This window comes from Lepidothrix coronata, unplaced genomic scaffold (genome assembly GCF_001604755.1).
Source record: "Lepidothrix coronata isolate B3197 unplaced genomic scaffold, Lepidothrix_coronata-1.0 Scaffold112, whole genome shotgun sequence".
NCBI lineage: Eukaryota > Metazoa > Chordata > Aves > Passeriformes > Pipridae > Lepidothrix > Lepidothrix coronata.
This window is the reverse complement of record NW_016690292.1, coordinates 1,454,075-1,467,052: the sequence shown is the minus strand read 5'-3', so window position 1 is coordinate 1,467,052 and position 12,978 is coordinate 1,454,075. Positions and strand designations below refer to the sequence as shown.

At 51.0% G+C, this 12,978-nt stretch overlaps 1 protein-coding gene across 1 annotated transcript in view; it reads right to left on the bottom strand.

Annotated features, from left to right (window-relative positions):
- Positions 1-12,978, bottom strand: part of ZSWIM5 (zinc finger SWIM-type containing 5) — a 98,917-nt gene that overhangs the window by 23,966 nt on the left and 61,973 nt on the right. Inside the window, exon 2 of the mRNA XM_017824629.1 lies at positions 5,742-6,098. Coding sequence (XP_017680118.1) covers positions 5,742-6,098 — 357 coding nt within the window. The remainder of the gene's footprint in view (positions 1-5,741; positions 6,099-12,978) is intronic.

Below are 12,978 nucleotides of genomic sequence, written 5' to 3'. Positions count from 1 at the left end.
GCTGTAGAAACAGAGATAAAAATGCAATCCATCACAGCCCAGGACTCCCCGCTTGCAGGGGGCGCGGGGTTTAACTGTTTGACAGCCAAGTGAGACTCCTCCAGGCAAATACAAATACTGAGAAATAAGGACTGGAAAAATCCACAAATAAGAAAACAGAGTGAAACCAGGCACGGAAAATTCAATTCCTTGCTCAGAAATTAGCTGCCTTACATGAAGAAAACGAAAGGTGCTCCTGCACTGGAATGCCACAGATTTTCAGGGCTAAGGAGGCAGTGGGATCTCATGGGTCATGCCAAGGCATTGGCACATCCCACACCCAAGCTCCTGAACCCAAGAAGGGTGGGTAAGGTGGAAAGCACTCCCAAAGCATCTCACCCAAAGCAGGATTGGTGACACAAAGAAAAAGGGATAATTATTATTTTTAACCAGTGCCTGGAGCTGACAAAAAGCCACCTAGGGATAAAGATGCTAAAAGCCACCTAGGAATAAAGATGACTGCTCCAGCATCGCTCCCATGGTCATCTCACCAAACTGTGCCCAGCACCTGTCAGTGGTTTGGGGCCTGGCCATGCTGGCCCCGGGGTCAGTGGTGCCCGGAGCAGGGCTGGCCGTGGTGGTGGCAGTTCACAAGGGCCATCTCATGACTGCATGTGATGGCGTTGCTGAACGGCTCTGGGCTGCCTCTCCTGAGCCCAGAGAGAAAACAGACCTGAAGGAACAGCTCAGGGCAGGGGGTGGGGAGGACGTGGACAAATAAGCAAACCAAGGAGAGAAAATAACCAGGCACCAGAAAGGAAATGAACTCTAACAAGGGATTAAAAATAGCAGTGAAGCAAGGAATTGAGCTCTGCCAAGGCTCCTGATTCGTTTTCAAGTGGAGACAGGTTGCGGGGGGGTCCTCCAGGGCAGCCTGAAGATTCAAACACACCTGCCAGCGATGGGACAAGTGAATCTGGACTGGATCCCAGCATGGTGGAGCTCTGTGGTCCAGCTGGTACCAGTATGTGGTACACCCAACTTTGGAAGCTGCTTGTCAAGCACCACTCGTGTGCTCTAGAGTGGCAACCCCAGTGCCTCTGCAGGACAAGGGGGAAGAACTTCTCTCCAGCACTCAGGTGTGTTATTTTCACTTAAATCCACTAAATCTACATCAGCTCAGCAAACAGGAACACAAATCCCCTGGAGATCTGAACTTCTCCTCCTCCACTGCAGGAAGGCAGAATTTCAAATAGATTTACTGGTGTTGCCCTCCAGATGCCGTCTCAGGATGACCTGAAGGTTAAAGACCGCCCCAGGACTCCTCAAACATCAGCCCTGGCTCGGTGTGACAGGACAAGCAGGGACTTCCTGCACATTGACCTGGCAGCCGACCTGCTGTGCACAAGGAGCAACATGGGCCAACAGGTGAAGGACAGTATTAGCCCAGGAGTTGAAGGAAGGTTCAAAGTGGTCAAGAATGCATCTGGGACAACAGGGAACAGATGAGGCAGAGGCTTCCTTATGTCTTTTGCATAAGCAGGTCTGGTTTTCCCATGCCAAGGCCTCAGGGTTTTCCAAAAGTCTTCTCCTCCAAGGAAGCTCCTGAGTCCCTGCAGGACCACAGAGGCCTCTTGGTGATTCACACTGGCTTGTTCTTGGAGGGAGCTGCCCCCACACTGTGTGACAGCAGTTTTGTGGCTTTTCCCACTTCTGGCTGAGAAGAGCATTCCAAGCCCTTCGATGGCATCAGCTGAGCACCACAGACACAGTGTCACGTGCTGGCATTTCCATGGGGCAGACAGACCGCCCCAGCCATGTCTCCTGGGCTGCAGGCAGCAGCACTCTCTGACATGATCAAGTGCTGCTCAAGCAGGGTGAGTTACAGAGCTGCAAACACTGAGGCTGCCAAAACCTTCTGCTCCTTACCCAAGGAAGGGCAAGAATTCATCAATGATGCATGAAAGGTACCTCTAAGCTCCAGGTCTTCTGGACTCACAGGCACTGTCCTGTCTTTAAGCTTCTAATTACAGATTTTAATGACCACTGTCTGGCCCTGCAGCAGTTTCCATCAGCCTCCTCTCCTTTGCCACAGACTGCAGAATAATTCAGTGTTTGCTTCCAAAGCCCAGATATTCCAACCAAGTTCAAGGAACATATCTGAGACACAGCTTTCCTTTCTGTATACCCCACACTGATCCATTCTTCCTCTTAAAATAAATTCAAATCATTCCCTACAGGCATGAACCAAAATACCAGAGGAGATAAAGGCTGCCTCCCAAGTCTGCTTGGGATGGCTTGGATCCTGTGCACTGGATGTTGATGGATGTTGGATCCAAGCTGTGAGAGCAGGAAAACCAGCACTGCTGTCAGGACTCATTGGTGTTTCTGAGTTCCCCCTCCTTCACTTGCTTTTGCCCCCAAAATATCCCTCTCTGTCTACAACTCCCATTTCAGCTTTTTCTCAGTGCTGCCCTCTCCAGCATCTCCTGGCCCTCTCTGTAGTACTTTACTGCACCAAAGCAATCACTGTCTCTTCCTCATCCACACCTCAGGAAGATGTGTTCGCCCCAGGTTTCACAGTGGTACAGCAAAGCTGCACCAATCCCACCTAATCCCACCAGCATGTCCCACCATGGCTGGTGGCCCTGAGACACTTTCTCAGCTTGCATATCCCCTGAGCCAGGCTGCTGCCACAGCAAGCCAAGGCAAGCCCTGGGCTGACGCTCTCGGAGGAGGGAGGGAGCAGGGTGCCAAGGTGGCCATCACCAGATAATCCTCACTTCACTGGAGTCCTGACTTCCAGCTCTCCAATTGCAGATTCTGGATGTCCCCAGCATTCACCCCACTGGGAAAGGCCAAGCAGCCATGAGACACTTCTGTTGGTGCAATGACACCCTCGCAGCCTTGCTCCATGCTGAGCAGTCACACCGCTGGGTTTTGTCCCCCTGGGGAGGGCACACTACAGCACTGAAACCAACCCTGGTCTCCTCACTCCAGCTGCTGAGCGTGGAGGTGCCAGACGCACAAGATGCTCTCGCTGTGAGGACACTGCCCTTTGCAGCCAGGCCATGGGAGCAGAAACGTGACCCACTTCAGCAGGCGGAGGTCAAGTGGGGAGCAGAGCAGCAGGCACACCTTGGAGCTCTACTTGGACTGAATCCTTCGAGAACACGCGAGTGCCTTGGCTGCACTCCAAGACTCCATCATTACTGGATAGTTTGCATTTCCTTCTAGGAAGACAGCCGGGAAGATCGGCACGCGGTGCACAGCCTGCAGCTACAGACTCCTGCAAGGAACAAAGCTCCGATGCCCGGAGCCGAGCGTGCCAGACAATGGCCGGTAATTTTCTCTTCCATTCAGGCTCTGCAGGAGGAGAAGGAGCATCCCTGACAGCCTTATTGCACAAAACCAGACACTCCCTTTGCACAACGGGCATTTTCCAGCCAGCCTGGTGCAGAATCAGCTCCTCCATCCCATGTGCTCACCATCAACACGGAAGGAACAGCCCTTTGGGTGACCAGAAGCAGGTGGGGAAGACCCAATGCTTACATAAAGCCCAATAGACCTCTCCTCAGAAGAAATGGGTGGGGGAAGGAATAAAGGATTCCTGGAGAGGCTGTTCTTGCTCCAAGGTTAACCTCAGGTGTCCAGTGCACACACTGGGCTACTGCTTGAGTTGCAGAGGTTGGCCTGCCAAAAACCACCTTGGCCCCAACCCCAAGGTGAACGAAGGTGTGACCACAAGGGTCTGAACTAGACACAGTCAAGAACTGTGAACACAAGCCCATAAACCTCTGTGTAAAAGACAGCTAGAAGAATTACAAATCCCAGGATCAGCGACCCAATACGAATGCATGAACCACAGCTGGAAAGGGAGAGATGGGGGACAAATTTGGATCCCCTTCAGCTGGAGACCCCAAAATCGCTCACCCATACAAAACCCCACATGCCTGCAGCCCTTCCTCACCCTGGGCTCTAGTAGCTCTGCAATGCAGTTGACTGTGGCTGTATTTCTGGCAAGACAAGGAGGCCAAAACTTGCAACACTGTCCAGGATCAAGAGTTGGAGCCCAGGACAGCATCACTCTGAACTTGAATGTGAGCTTTTTGGAGCCTTCCTTTTCAAAGGGGGCAAAATCTATGAGTTATAGGTCATCTTCAGATCATCTCATCATCTGCATCCTCCCCCAGGATGAGATGAGGCTGCTCTCCTGGCTGCAGAGGCATTTCCTCGCTTGTAACCAGCTGGGCAGCCACAGGGGCGTCAGACAGGTGCCACCTTCTGTGGGGTAATTCGCCATGTCTCTGTTGGTTCAAAGTCGCATGCTAGAGCGCGTGAATTTGCACGAGTCTGAAGGGACCAAGAATTTTTGCTTTGTTTTTTTTAAAACCACTTGTAAAAACACGAGGCAGATATTGAACCGGAGCCAACATCTGTATCTTTGTAAGACTCTCAATCACCAGCCTTTTGCTGACTCTAGAGCAATAAATATTCAGAGTCTTAAAAGCTTTACTTCAATCTGCTTAGGAGAAAGCAGCCTCAAACAATGGCCAAGAAGGGATCTGGCCCAGCCTCAGCTTCAGCAGATCTGCTCAGGGAGGGAGTGGCCCTCACCAGATCCTTGCAGTATCACAGCTCCTCACTCTTTTGTAATGCCAAAAATTGAGGACCCCCTGCCCCCTGCAAAAGCCAGTTATTTAGAGCACAACCTCCCACATAGCAGACATGGCCCAGCAGAGGAGACAAAGGCCACTCCCAACATAGGAGCAGGAATAGATAGAGGGAGGGGGAAAACATCTAAGATCAGAGCTGCCATCACCCCTACGGTGGAGGTGAATCCCTGGTCTCACCTCTACATGTGGATTCAACCAGTTCAGATGATATTTTAGGCTGCACATGGGGCTTTTCATCTTCAGAGCACTTAACAGGCATGTGTTAATCCCCGCAACGCCCTTCCGTGGCAGATAAATGTTTATTATCTCTGCTCTACAGCTGGTGGGACAGGCACGGTGGGGAGCAGCTCATTGTTGCAGACCCTGGGCAACCTCCTGGGCCCTTGGAAAAGACACAGCAGGAGACCCCCTGGAGCCTGGGCTACTTCCTGGGCCAGTGTAGCAGGGCAGGGATGGGCACCGTCCCCCAGACTTGCAGGGGAGGAAGTCAAAAGCACCTTCCAAACACAAAGCCCCGGGACACATCTCCACTGCCTTTGTGCAGTAGGTCAGAACAGCGGCGCTCATTTATTATGGGCAAATTAACGCCCATGGAGATTAAAGCTTTATCTCCCGCCGGCTCAGCCGCATCTGACTTAGCAACGTGCAGGGCTGGGGCTGACACCGTGTCCCTGCGTGATGGAGGAGCCACATCCCCACTGCCCCTCTCGCTCTGCAGGGTCCCAGCACCACCTCCCTCTGTGCCGGGGACTAACCGTGCTGCTGTCCTCCACCCTTGGCTTCTCCATTCTACTCTGAGCTGTGCCTTGTGCACCACCAGCCTGTCTGCTCTGCCTCTTCCTGCCTGTAGAAGCCCATGTTTGACAGATAAACACATAAAGAAGAGCAGAGGGCAGGACGGGGATGCCCTGATGATGTGGTCCCAGCACCCACGCACTAACATCAGTGTGACACTGCCAGCTCTCTCTGTGCAGCAACGGACAAACAGCAAAATGAAGGCCACCACCATCAGCATCCAAACCACCACCCCAGCCCAAACACAGAGCGAAGCAGTGCCAGGTCACCCAGGGAGGAGGGAGGAATTACCGTGCACTTGGTTGATCTCCGAGTTGGATGACAGGATCTCATCAGCCAACTTCTGGGCGGTGGGCAGCACCTCGGTGTGGTGTGCTGTGATCAAATACTGAACAAACTTCTGGAGCTGGTCCCTGTTCATCTGGAAAAGGGTTTCTGAGATGGGAAGACGGAGTTTGACCTGGTCCGGCTTGCGGATCCTGTACAGTGAAAGCGCCACGACGTGAGCGCAGTAAAAAATGTCCTTGTTCCCGCAGCCGCACGTCACTGAGGTGATTTTGCAGCGGTCGAAGCTGATGGCCACCTTGTAGGTCATCTCTGGTTCTGTTGCAGTCGCTGGCTCTGTCACTGTCCCGCTGAGGTGGAACCCTGGAGAGGGCAAGGAGAAGAGGGAAAGGTCAGGTGAGCTTCCCTCTGACCTCAACCATCCCTGCAAACTCTGGACGGAGGCAAGGCCAGCCAAGGCTGCTTGTGCATCTCTATACCAAGGAGCACAGCACCCAGCACACCCCATCCCAGTGGCTTACACCCAGCAACACCCAGCCCCTGTGTACAAACACACTTCTGCACCAACACACACAAGCAGCCAGACTCATTGGTGAGTTTATTTAACAGCCAAACCCTCAGGGGAAGAGCAAAGCTGCTCAGTTCCCATTTGTTTAAGTCTCTCAGACTGTTTCTCCCCTGGGAGTCATTTCCATCCACGCCTCCCTCCCTGAATTTGCAACTCACATGAGTGAGGGAGGGCTGGTAGAAAAAGGCCACGTTTACTTTTCTTTGATGAGGCAAACTAAATGCAAAGCAATTCCAACTTTGACCCTCAACCAGGAAGAGTGCTCCAGGGCATGGCCACAGCTCTGAGCTCTTCCACGCAGGGGAAACAAGGAGCAGTGACAGGAGCAATGCACAGCCCAAACTGTGGGCTGGGGGAAAACTGCTCCTTGAGCTCCACAAATTGCTCCACACTAATCTTATAGTGCTCCTGACAGTCCTCACCATGCTGCAAGGGGGTGCAGCACCTTTGGGCACAAAGTGTGAAAAAATGCCCCCAAAAAGTCCCAAACGCAGGTCAGGAGCATCAAATGGGCTCAGAAAGTCCTTTGGCTCCAAGGAAGGTGGATATACCAAGCAAGTGAGAGACGAAGTCAGTGATGAAAGACCATCAAACTCAATCTGAAAGGGAGCCTCAGGAAGCCCTTCTCAGGATCCAGCTGCTGAGTGGGTCCAACATGAACACTTTGCACTTGCCCAGCACCTGGAAAACGGACATCTTTGTTCCCCCATTCAACTGTCTCATTCCTCCAAGGAGAATGAGGCTGCACCAGGAAGTTAACTAACATGGCAAGGACCACCCGGTGCCCCTGCGTCAGAACCTGGTGTGGGACCTGGCACCCCACACCACCCATCCCAGCCCTCCTCCCTGAAGAGGATGCTCACTTTTCTCCATGCCATCGCAACCTTATTAAGCCTGTGTATGTACAGGTCCCTGCAGAGCCTGCCATCCCCCGGAGAAGGCGGCAGACAGCTGAGAGCCCTACAATTAGCGACAGAAAAGGGAAAGGGGTGTGGGGGGGTGAAGATTAAAACACATTAACTGCATCAAACCCTTGTGCGTTTGCCAGCTCTTACAAAGGCTTTCGGAGACAAATTCTACCAGAGGTTTTTAATAAATGGCATCAAAACCAGCTATTCACTGCCAGTCTCTTTAAAGCCACGCCAAAAAACACATTCAAATCTGATTAAGCGTCAAGGAGGTCTGCTTTTACTTTAGTGCAAGGGAGGGGGAAAAGCAGACCTGTTCTGCTGCCATCACCCAAACCCCACCCCATGTGGCCAGCAGAGCAGGAGGGGAGGGATGGACAGCCCTGCACTACCCTCTTGCTCGCACGCTGCCAGGAGTGGAAGCGTGGCTGCGGAGGTGCTGGGCTCGGCGCCGCGCGAGCAGCATGGCAGGAGCTGACGAGCCTCCCCCTCCACACAAGTCCATCCCCCAGCAGCCAAACTATATAAATCCCAAGGATAAACTCCAAAGTGTTTATGTTTTACCACTTCTCTGGTTTGCAATGCTTGGCAGGCAGCTCCGACTCACTGCCAGTTTCTCCCTAGTTTACTTTTTGAACAAGTTAAAAGGATTGGAAACCGCGTTCCTGAGCAAGTATGTATGTATATGCTCGTGTGTATGCCCGCAGGCACATACACACGTATATATAAAACACTCTAGGACAAATTACTGGCCATAAACACTGCCTTGAAATGCTTACTTTAGCGGGACTGTGGGCCAGCCCCCACTTGAGGCTAACTGGTGTAAGGCTGGAGGAACTCATATAACCAAGTGACCTGTTTCAGACAGGTATAAGTCTGAAAATACAGCAACTGCGGCCTGATCCAGCCCCCCAAAAGAGAAAATTTGTCCAGATACTTCCCAGGCTCTTCTCAGGCATCCCAAAAGCTGTGCTCTCCCATCTGCCCCAAGAGCCAGTCCCCACAATTCATAGCTGGGGTCTGCACATCAAACGGGACCGTCCAGTATGTCAACAACTGCCAAGTTCATCTGGCACTTGAGCCCTAAGTCAAGTGTTAGTTTAGATTTTAGCTGTGGTGGCAGCAGGTCTCTTTAAGATAAACTAGGAACTCTATACAGAACATTTGTCAAATGTTTAGTCAGAAATTAAACATGGTAGAGGGGGAGAGAGATGAGCTGGCAGGAACAGAGGCATTATTTGGGAATATTTACATTAACAGAAGGTCAGAATGGAGCTACCACACTGCACCCTATACTGTGGCCAGGTCTGCACCCCAGCACCCACAGGTGCTGAGCACACCAGCTCAGCAGTGATGAGTATCATTGTCTCAGAGATGAGTGGTAGCTAAAAGGTGGGTTATGGTGTGATTACTCCATCATCCATCAAAGCATGCACTCCTGGTCCATGCAAAACCATGATGCTATCATCACCAAAAGGCTACAAGTCACCCTGGAAAAGGACAGTTGTCACTGTACCCTCCTCTCTGTTCATCTCGCATTCTAGAAGCAAGAAGCATCCTCGGAGCTGTTGATATCAGCACTTCAGTAGAGAGAAACACAGCCCTGGTCACAGCCATGGAGTCTGGATAGCACTGAGAGCAAAGACAGACTCTCCTCCGTGTCCTCCCCATACATTTCAATATAAGACATTCCTACAGCCCAGTGCTTATCTAGGACTTCATCTTCTGTTCTTAACATAAACTAACTTGGTGTTTGATTTGCTGCCAGCAAAGTGACAGTGCCAAGGCTTGAAAACCAAGGAAAAGAAATAATTAAATACCATCTTGGTAACTACAGACTCATTACATCCCACCAGAGTTTAGTTTTGTCCCAAGAACAACGTTATCTTCTCCCTGCCCCAGAACACCCTCTCCTACTTTTATCACGGAAGCTTCCCAGTGGGTGTCTCTTTGATTGAGGTTGCAAAAGGAGCTGAGCGTTCATAACTGCCCCAGAAAGAGCACAGAAAGGTGCCAAAAATGTTCACAGGCACACAGGGCACAATGAGTCCATCTCCTTCCTAATCCCACCCATCTGACCCATCAAATGGGGACAAAACACCAGAGCAAGGACCTTCCTTGCATTACCGCTGCAGGACATTGCACATCTGATTTAAATTAAAACAGACCCAAGAATTGTCTTGTAGAAGTTTGTGAGCTCCACAATGGTGGGACTTACAAACTCATCAGCTAGGCAGCATTCTCCTCTTTGGAGCAGACAAACCCTGCAGGCTGGGAGGAGGATGGATCCACAAAACTTCCCTGGGCTCTGAAACAGCTACATAGGATCAAGCCTTTAGCAGGGACTCCAGTGCAGAAGACTTTGTTATTAGGACAACAGCATTAAGGCCTCAACAGAAGCATCTTTAACCAAGATGGAGAACTCTTTGATCTCTAAACCTACTCAACCAAAAGGAGCTTTTCAAACTTGTCCAGTTCTGTAATAGCAGACAGTCTTTCAGCTGGACATCTTTAATCCAGATGTCCACATGCCAACCATCAGGAGAAACCACTAGCCCGTGCTGCAGCTCCAACCCACCATGAGGCCAGCTGTAAAGACCCCTCATCTTGCATCCTCCAGCAGATCACTGAAGGTAAAGCCAACATTCAAGCTGGTCATATTGAAATACCTGAAGTTTGGAGACAGGTAGATCCCCAGGTGGAAATTTAGACTCTAGAAGCAAGCAAAACCCAGGCTTAACCCCTTCCCTTCTTGTAACTGTGGCATCAAGAGCCCTCCAACACCTGCAAGGAAGAGGAAGGAGAGGAGGACTCTATCACAGTAGTCGGGAACCCAAGCACTCAGCTCTGCTCCCTCTGGCAGCTGCTGCTCACAGCCATCTCTCAGATTTCACACTACAGCCCAGACAGAAGTCACAGTTGTCATATGCAAAGTTGTGCCATTCGGAAAAAATTAGCTCACTCTTCCCAGGAGTGGCAGTCGTTTGCCTTTCACGGAGTGTTAGCCAGAGTGGAAACCACCACAGAACAGCAACCACCTGCAGGACCTAACCCTGAGGATGCTGCACTGGCATTGCTGTGCAACAGGATGGGGACCAATAACACGTGGATAACGTGGGGAGCGCTTTTTCACATCACTGTGGTTCCTCTGTCTCCTCCACAGGCTTTTCTTGGTCTTTGTGGAAACCTCGAAGCAGGGCAAGGAATGGCTCTGCAGAGGGAAACACTCACCACATCCACGCCCTGAGCAAGAACCACCAGTAGGATGTGGCTGGACACTGTATATGAAGAACTCGCCCCACACCTGACTGTCAAAACCTCAAGTGACCTCCTAGAACCTGAGCCTGATATTTTGGGCAGCCTCTGTTAGGAGCAACGTGATGGAAAGTCCATCCACGCAGCTTCCTGAAGGCACCAGCCACATCCCCTTGCATCCTAGCCAGAGTGTGGCTGTGGCAGACAGCAGCTTGGCTCCTCACTGCTCTTGTACTCCATGCTCAGGTCCCAGGACTCCATCTCAAGCCAGACTAACCCCACTTCAAATCTCTGTTTGGGCAGCTATGACTTTGGGCAGGCAGGAGCTCTGCAAAACCAAATGGGAACGAATGCAGGGATATTTATGGGGCTCAGCAGATGTAGATGAGGTAAACTGAAATTCTCAGTGCAAGTTGTATACACTAGGTTAACGTGACCCAAATATATTTTTTTTTAAATTTCCAAACCACAGCGGAAAGTTATTTTAAACTAAAGTGATTCCAAGCTCTTTAGTGATTAAACGGACTGCAGCTCCAGCTCCTAGTGGAAAAACCATTTGTTTTTCCACTGTGTGAAAGCCATAACTAGCAATGAATAATAATTGCCGTACCAAGTGTTATTTATAAGCCATTCTCAGTCACATTTCCGTGCCTCGAAACAGCAGCTTTCTAAACATGAACTTAAAATTGGTCAATATTTGTAATGTAGACAACACCCACGGGAGGAAGGTGTTGGTGCACTCGGGCGGTGGGAAGAGGAGGTTAGTAAAATCTCCCAAAGCTTTCCGGCTTCTAGATCAATTCCTCCAGCCGGCTGATGCTGACAATTGCTCAGTCCCTGACCTTGCAGTTGGAAAGGAGATGGGCTCATGAACTCATTTGCACATGACAATGCTCCAGCAAAGTGAATCATCTGCCTCCGATAGTAACGGAGAGTACGGCGCGCCCCAGCCCTCCCGGGCTCCATTCAACCAGCACAGGGCTGGCCTTTTGTGCTGCCAGTGCAAGAAAGACTCTGCTGAAGATGTGTGCAATTAAACCCACTTTTCTTGTTGCTCTTTTGATTCAGCGGCTCAATGAGAGGCACCCTAGGCAGGTGTTGTCACACACAGATAAAATGTGCCTTTTCAGAGCACTGGCAGACAAAAAGAAAGAGGGTAAGGCTGAATCAATTGCCATTTCTCCCTTGCAAAACAGGGAATCCAGGCTTCCAGTGAGTCAATGAGCAGAGCTGCTATGAGTTTCCATCCTCCCTCCTCCCCAAAGCTATTCTTTTTCGTGACCACAGGCAAAGGTGCTGCTGTTGAGCAAGACCTCGGCAGGGATGAAGGAGGCAGGCGATGGCTGTCCAGGACGATGCTGTCCCAGCAGGATGCAGCCCCGCTTCTTCTGCTGAATTATTCCCCTCACAGCCCTCCCCCCTGTCCACACCATGCTACTGTCCCTGCCTGGTCATTACCACCCTGGAAAAGCACCTCTACTTTCACAGAGCTAACAAAGACCATTAATAGCCCCCAGGAAGGAGCCATGCCTGCAGCTGAGCTGCTGCCAGAGGAGGGGAAACAAAGGGATACGGATGAGTTGGAGAGGATGTACCGTGTCTGCAAGTGTCCCTGCACATACCTACAGCCTCAGACACCAACTACCACCGGTTTACAACAAATATTCTTCTATCATCTCTCTGGGTAGGCCAGGGAAGAAGCAGGAGCTGCAGCTGTAAACAGAGGAGATGCAGTGGGGCTGTTTGTGCTGGAGGGAGCCGTAAGCTCCTCTGAGCAGCTGAGTAAGCTGGAGGGACGCTCTCTTTGCCATCTGCTCTGATCCCACAACACCTCCTGCAAATGAAGAGTCAATCCACTGGTTTCTATCCCTGTTAACCTCTAATCAGCCAAGAGGACTGGCCTCTGCCTTGCTCTTTATCCGAGCCAGCTAATGCGTGAAGCACACCGCGCTTCCCATCTGCTCCAGCATTACTAGAGTTAAAGGACAAAGCCGTTTCCCTGTCCCGAGCATTCACTTACACAGATGCCCTTGTATTAACTCAATTTCCCAGTGATTTCCATTATTACCCTTACGAGATTTCTGGTGTTTGTTTATCTAGGAGCCTGAAACGGAGGTTTTTTTCCCTCCCCCTACCCAGCTCAGGGGGTGGCTGGCCCAAGGGCATGCTCCAGACGGCTAATCTCAATCTGTGACTTTACCCAAAAATATTCAAAAATGTTCTCCATTTTCCCCCAGCCCGGAGTGCTCTTTGTTGCCCTCCTAGTCCTGAAGAACCAGGTTTTTGTGCCTTTGTTGCCAGTCCCAAAGCCAAGACCACCCTTTCCAGCATCACCTTCCACAATCTTCCGACGCCCACCTGCGAATGGTTTTTAATCTACCCAGATGCACAACCTGTGCTCTGGAGACATATGGTTTGGGCAAAAAAAAAGGAAAAAATACAACCGGTTTTAAAGCTCAGTCTGATTTCCTCTGCTGAGGTGCAGCCTTGCAAGCTGAATTCCTCTGCTAGC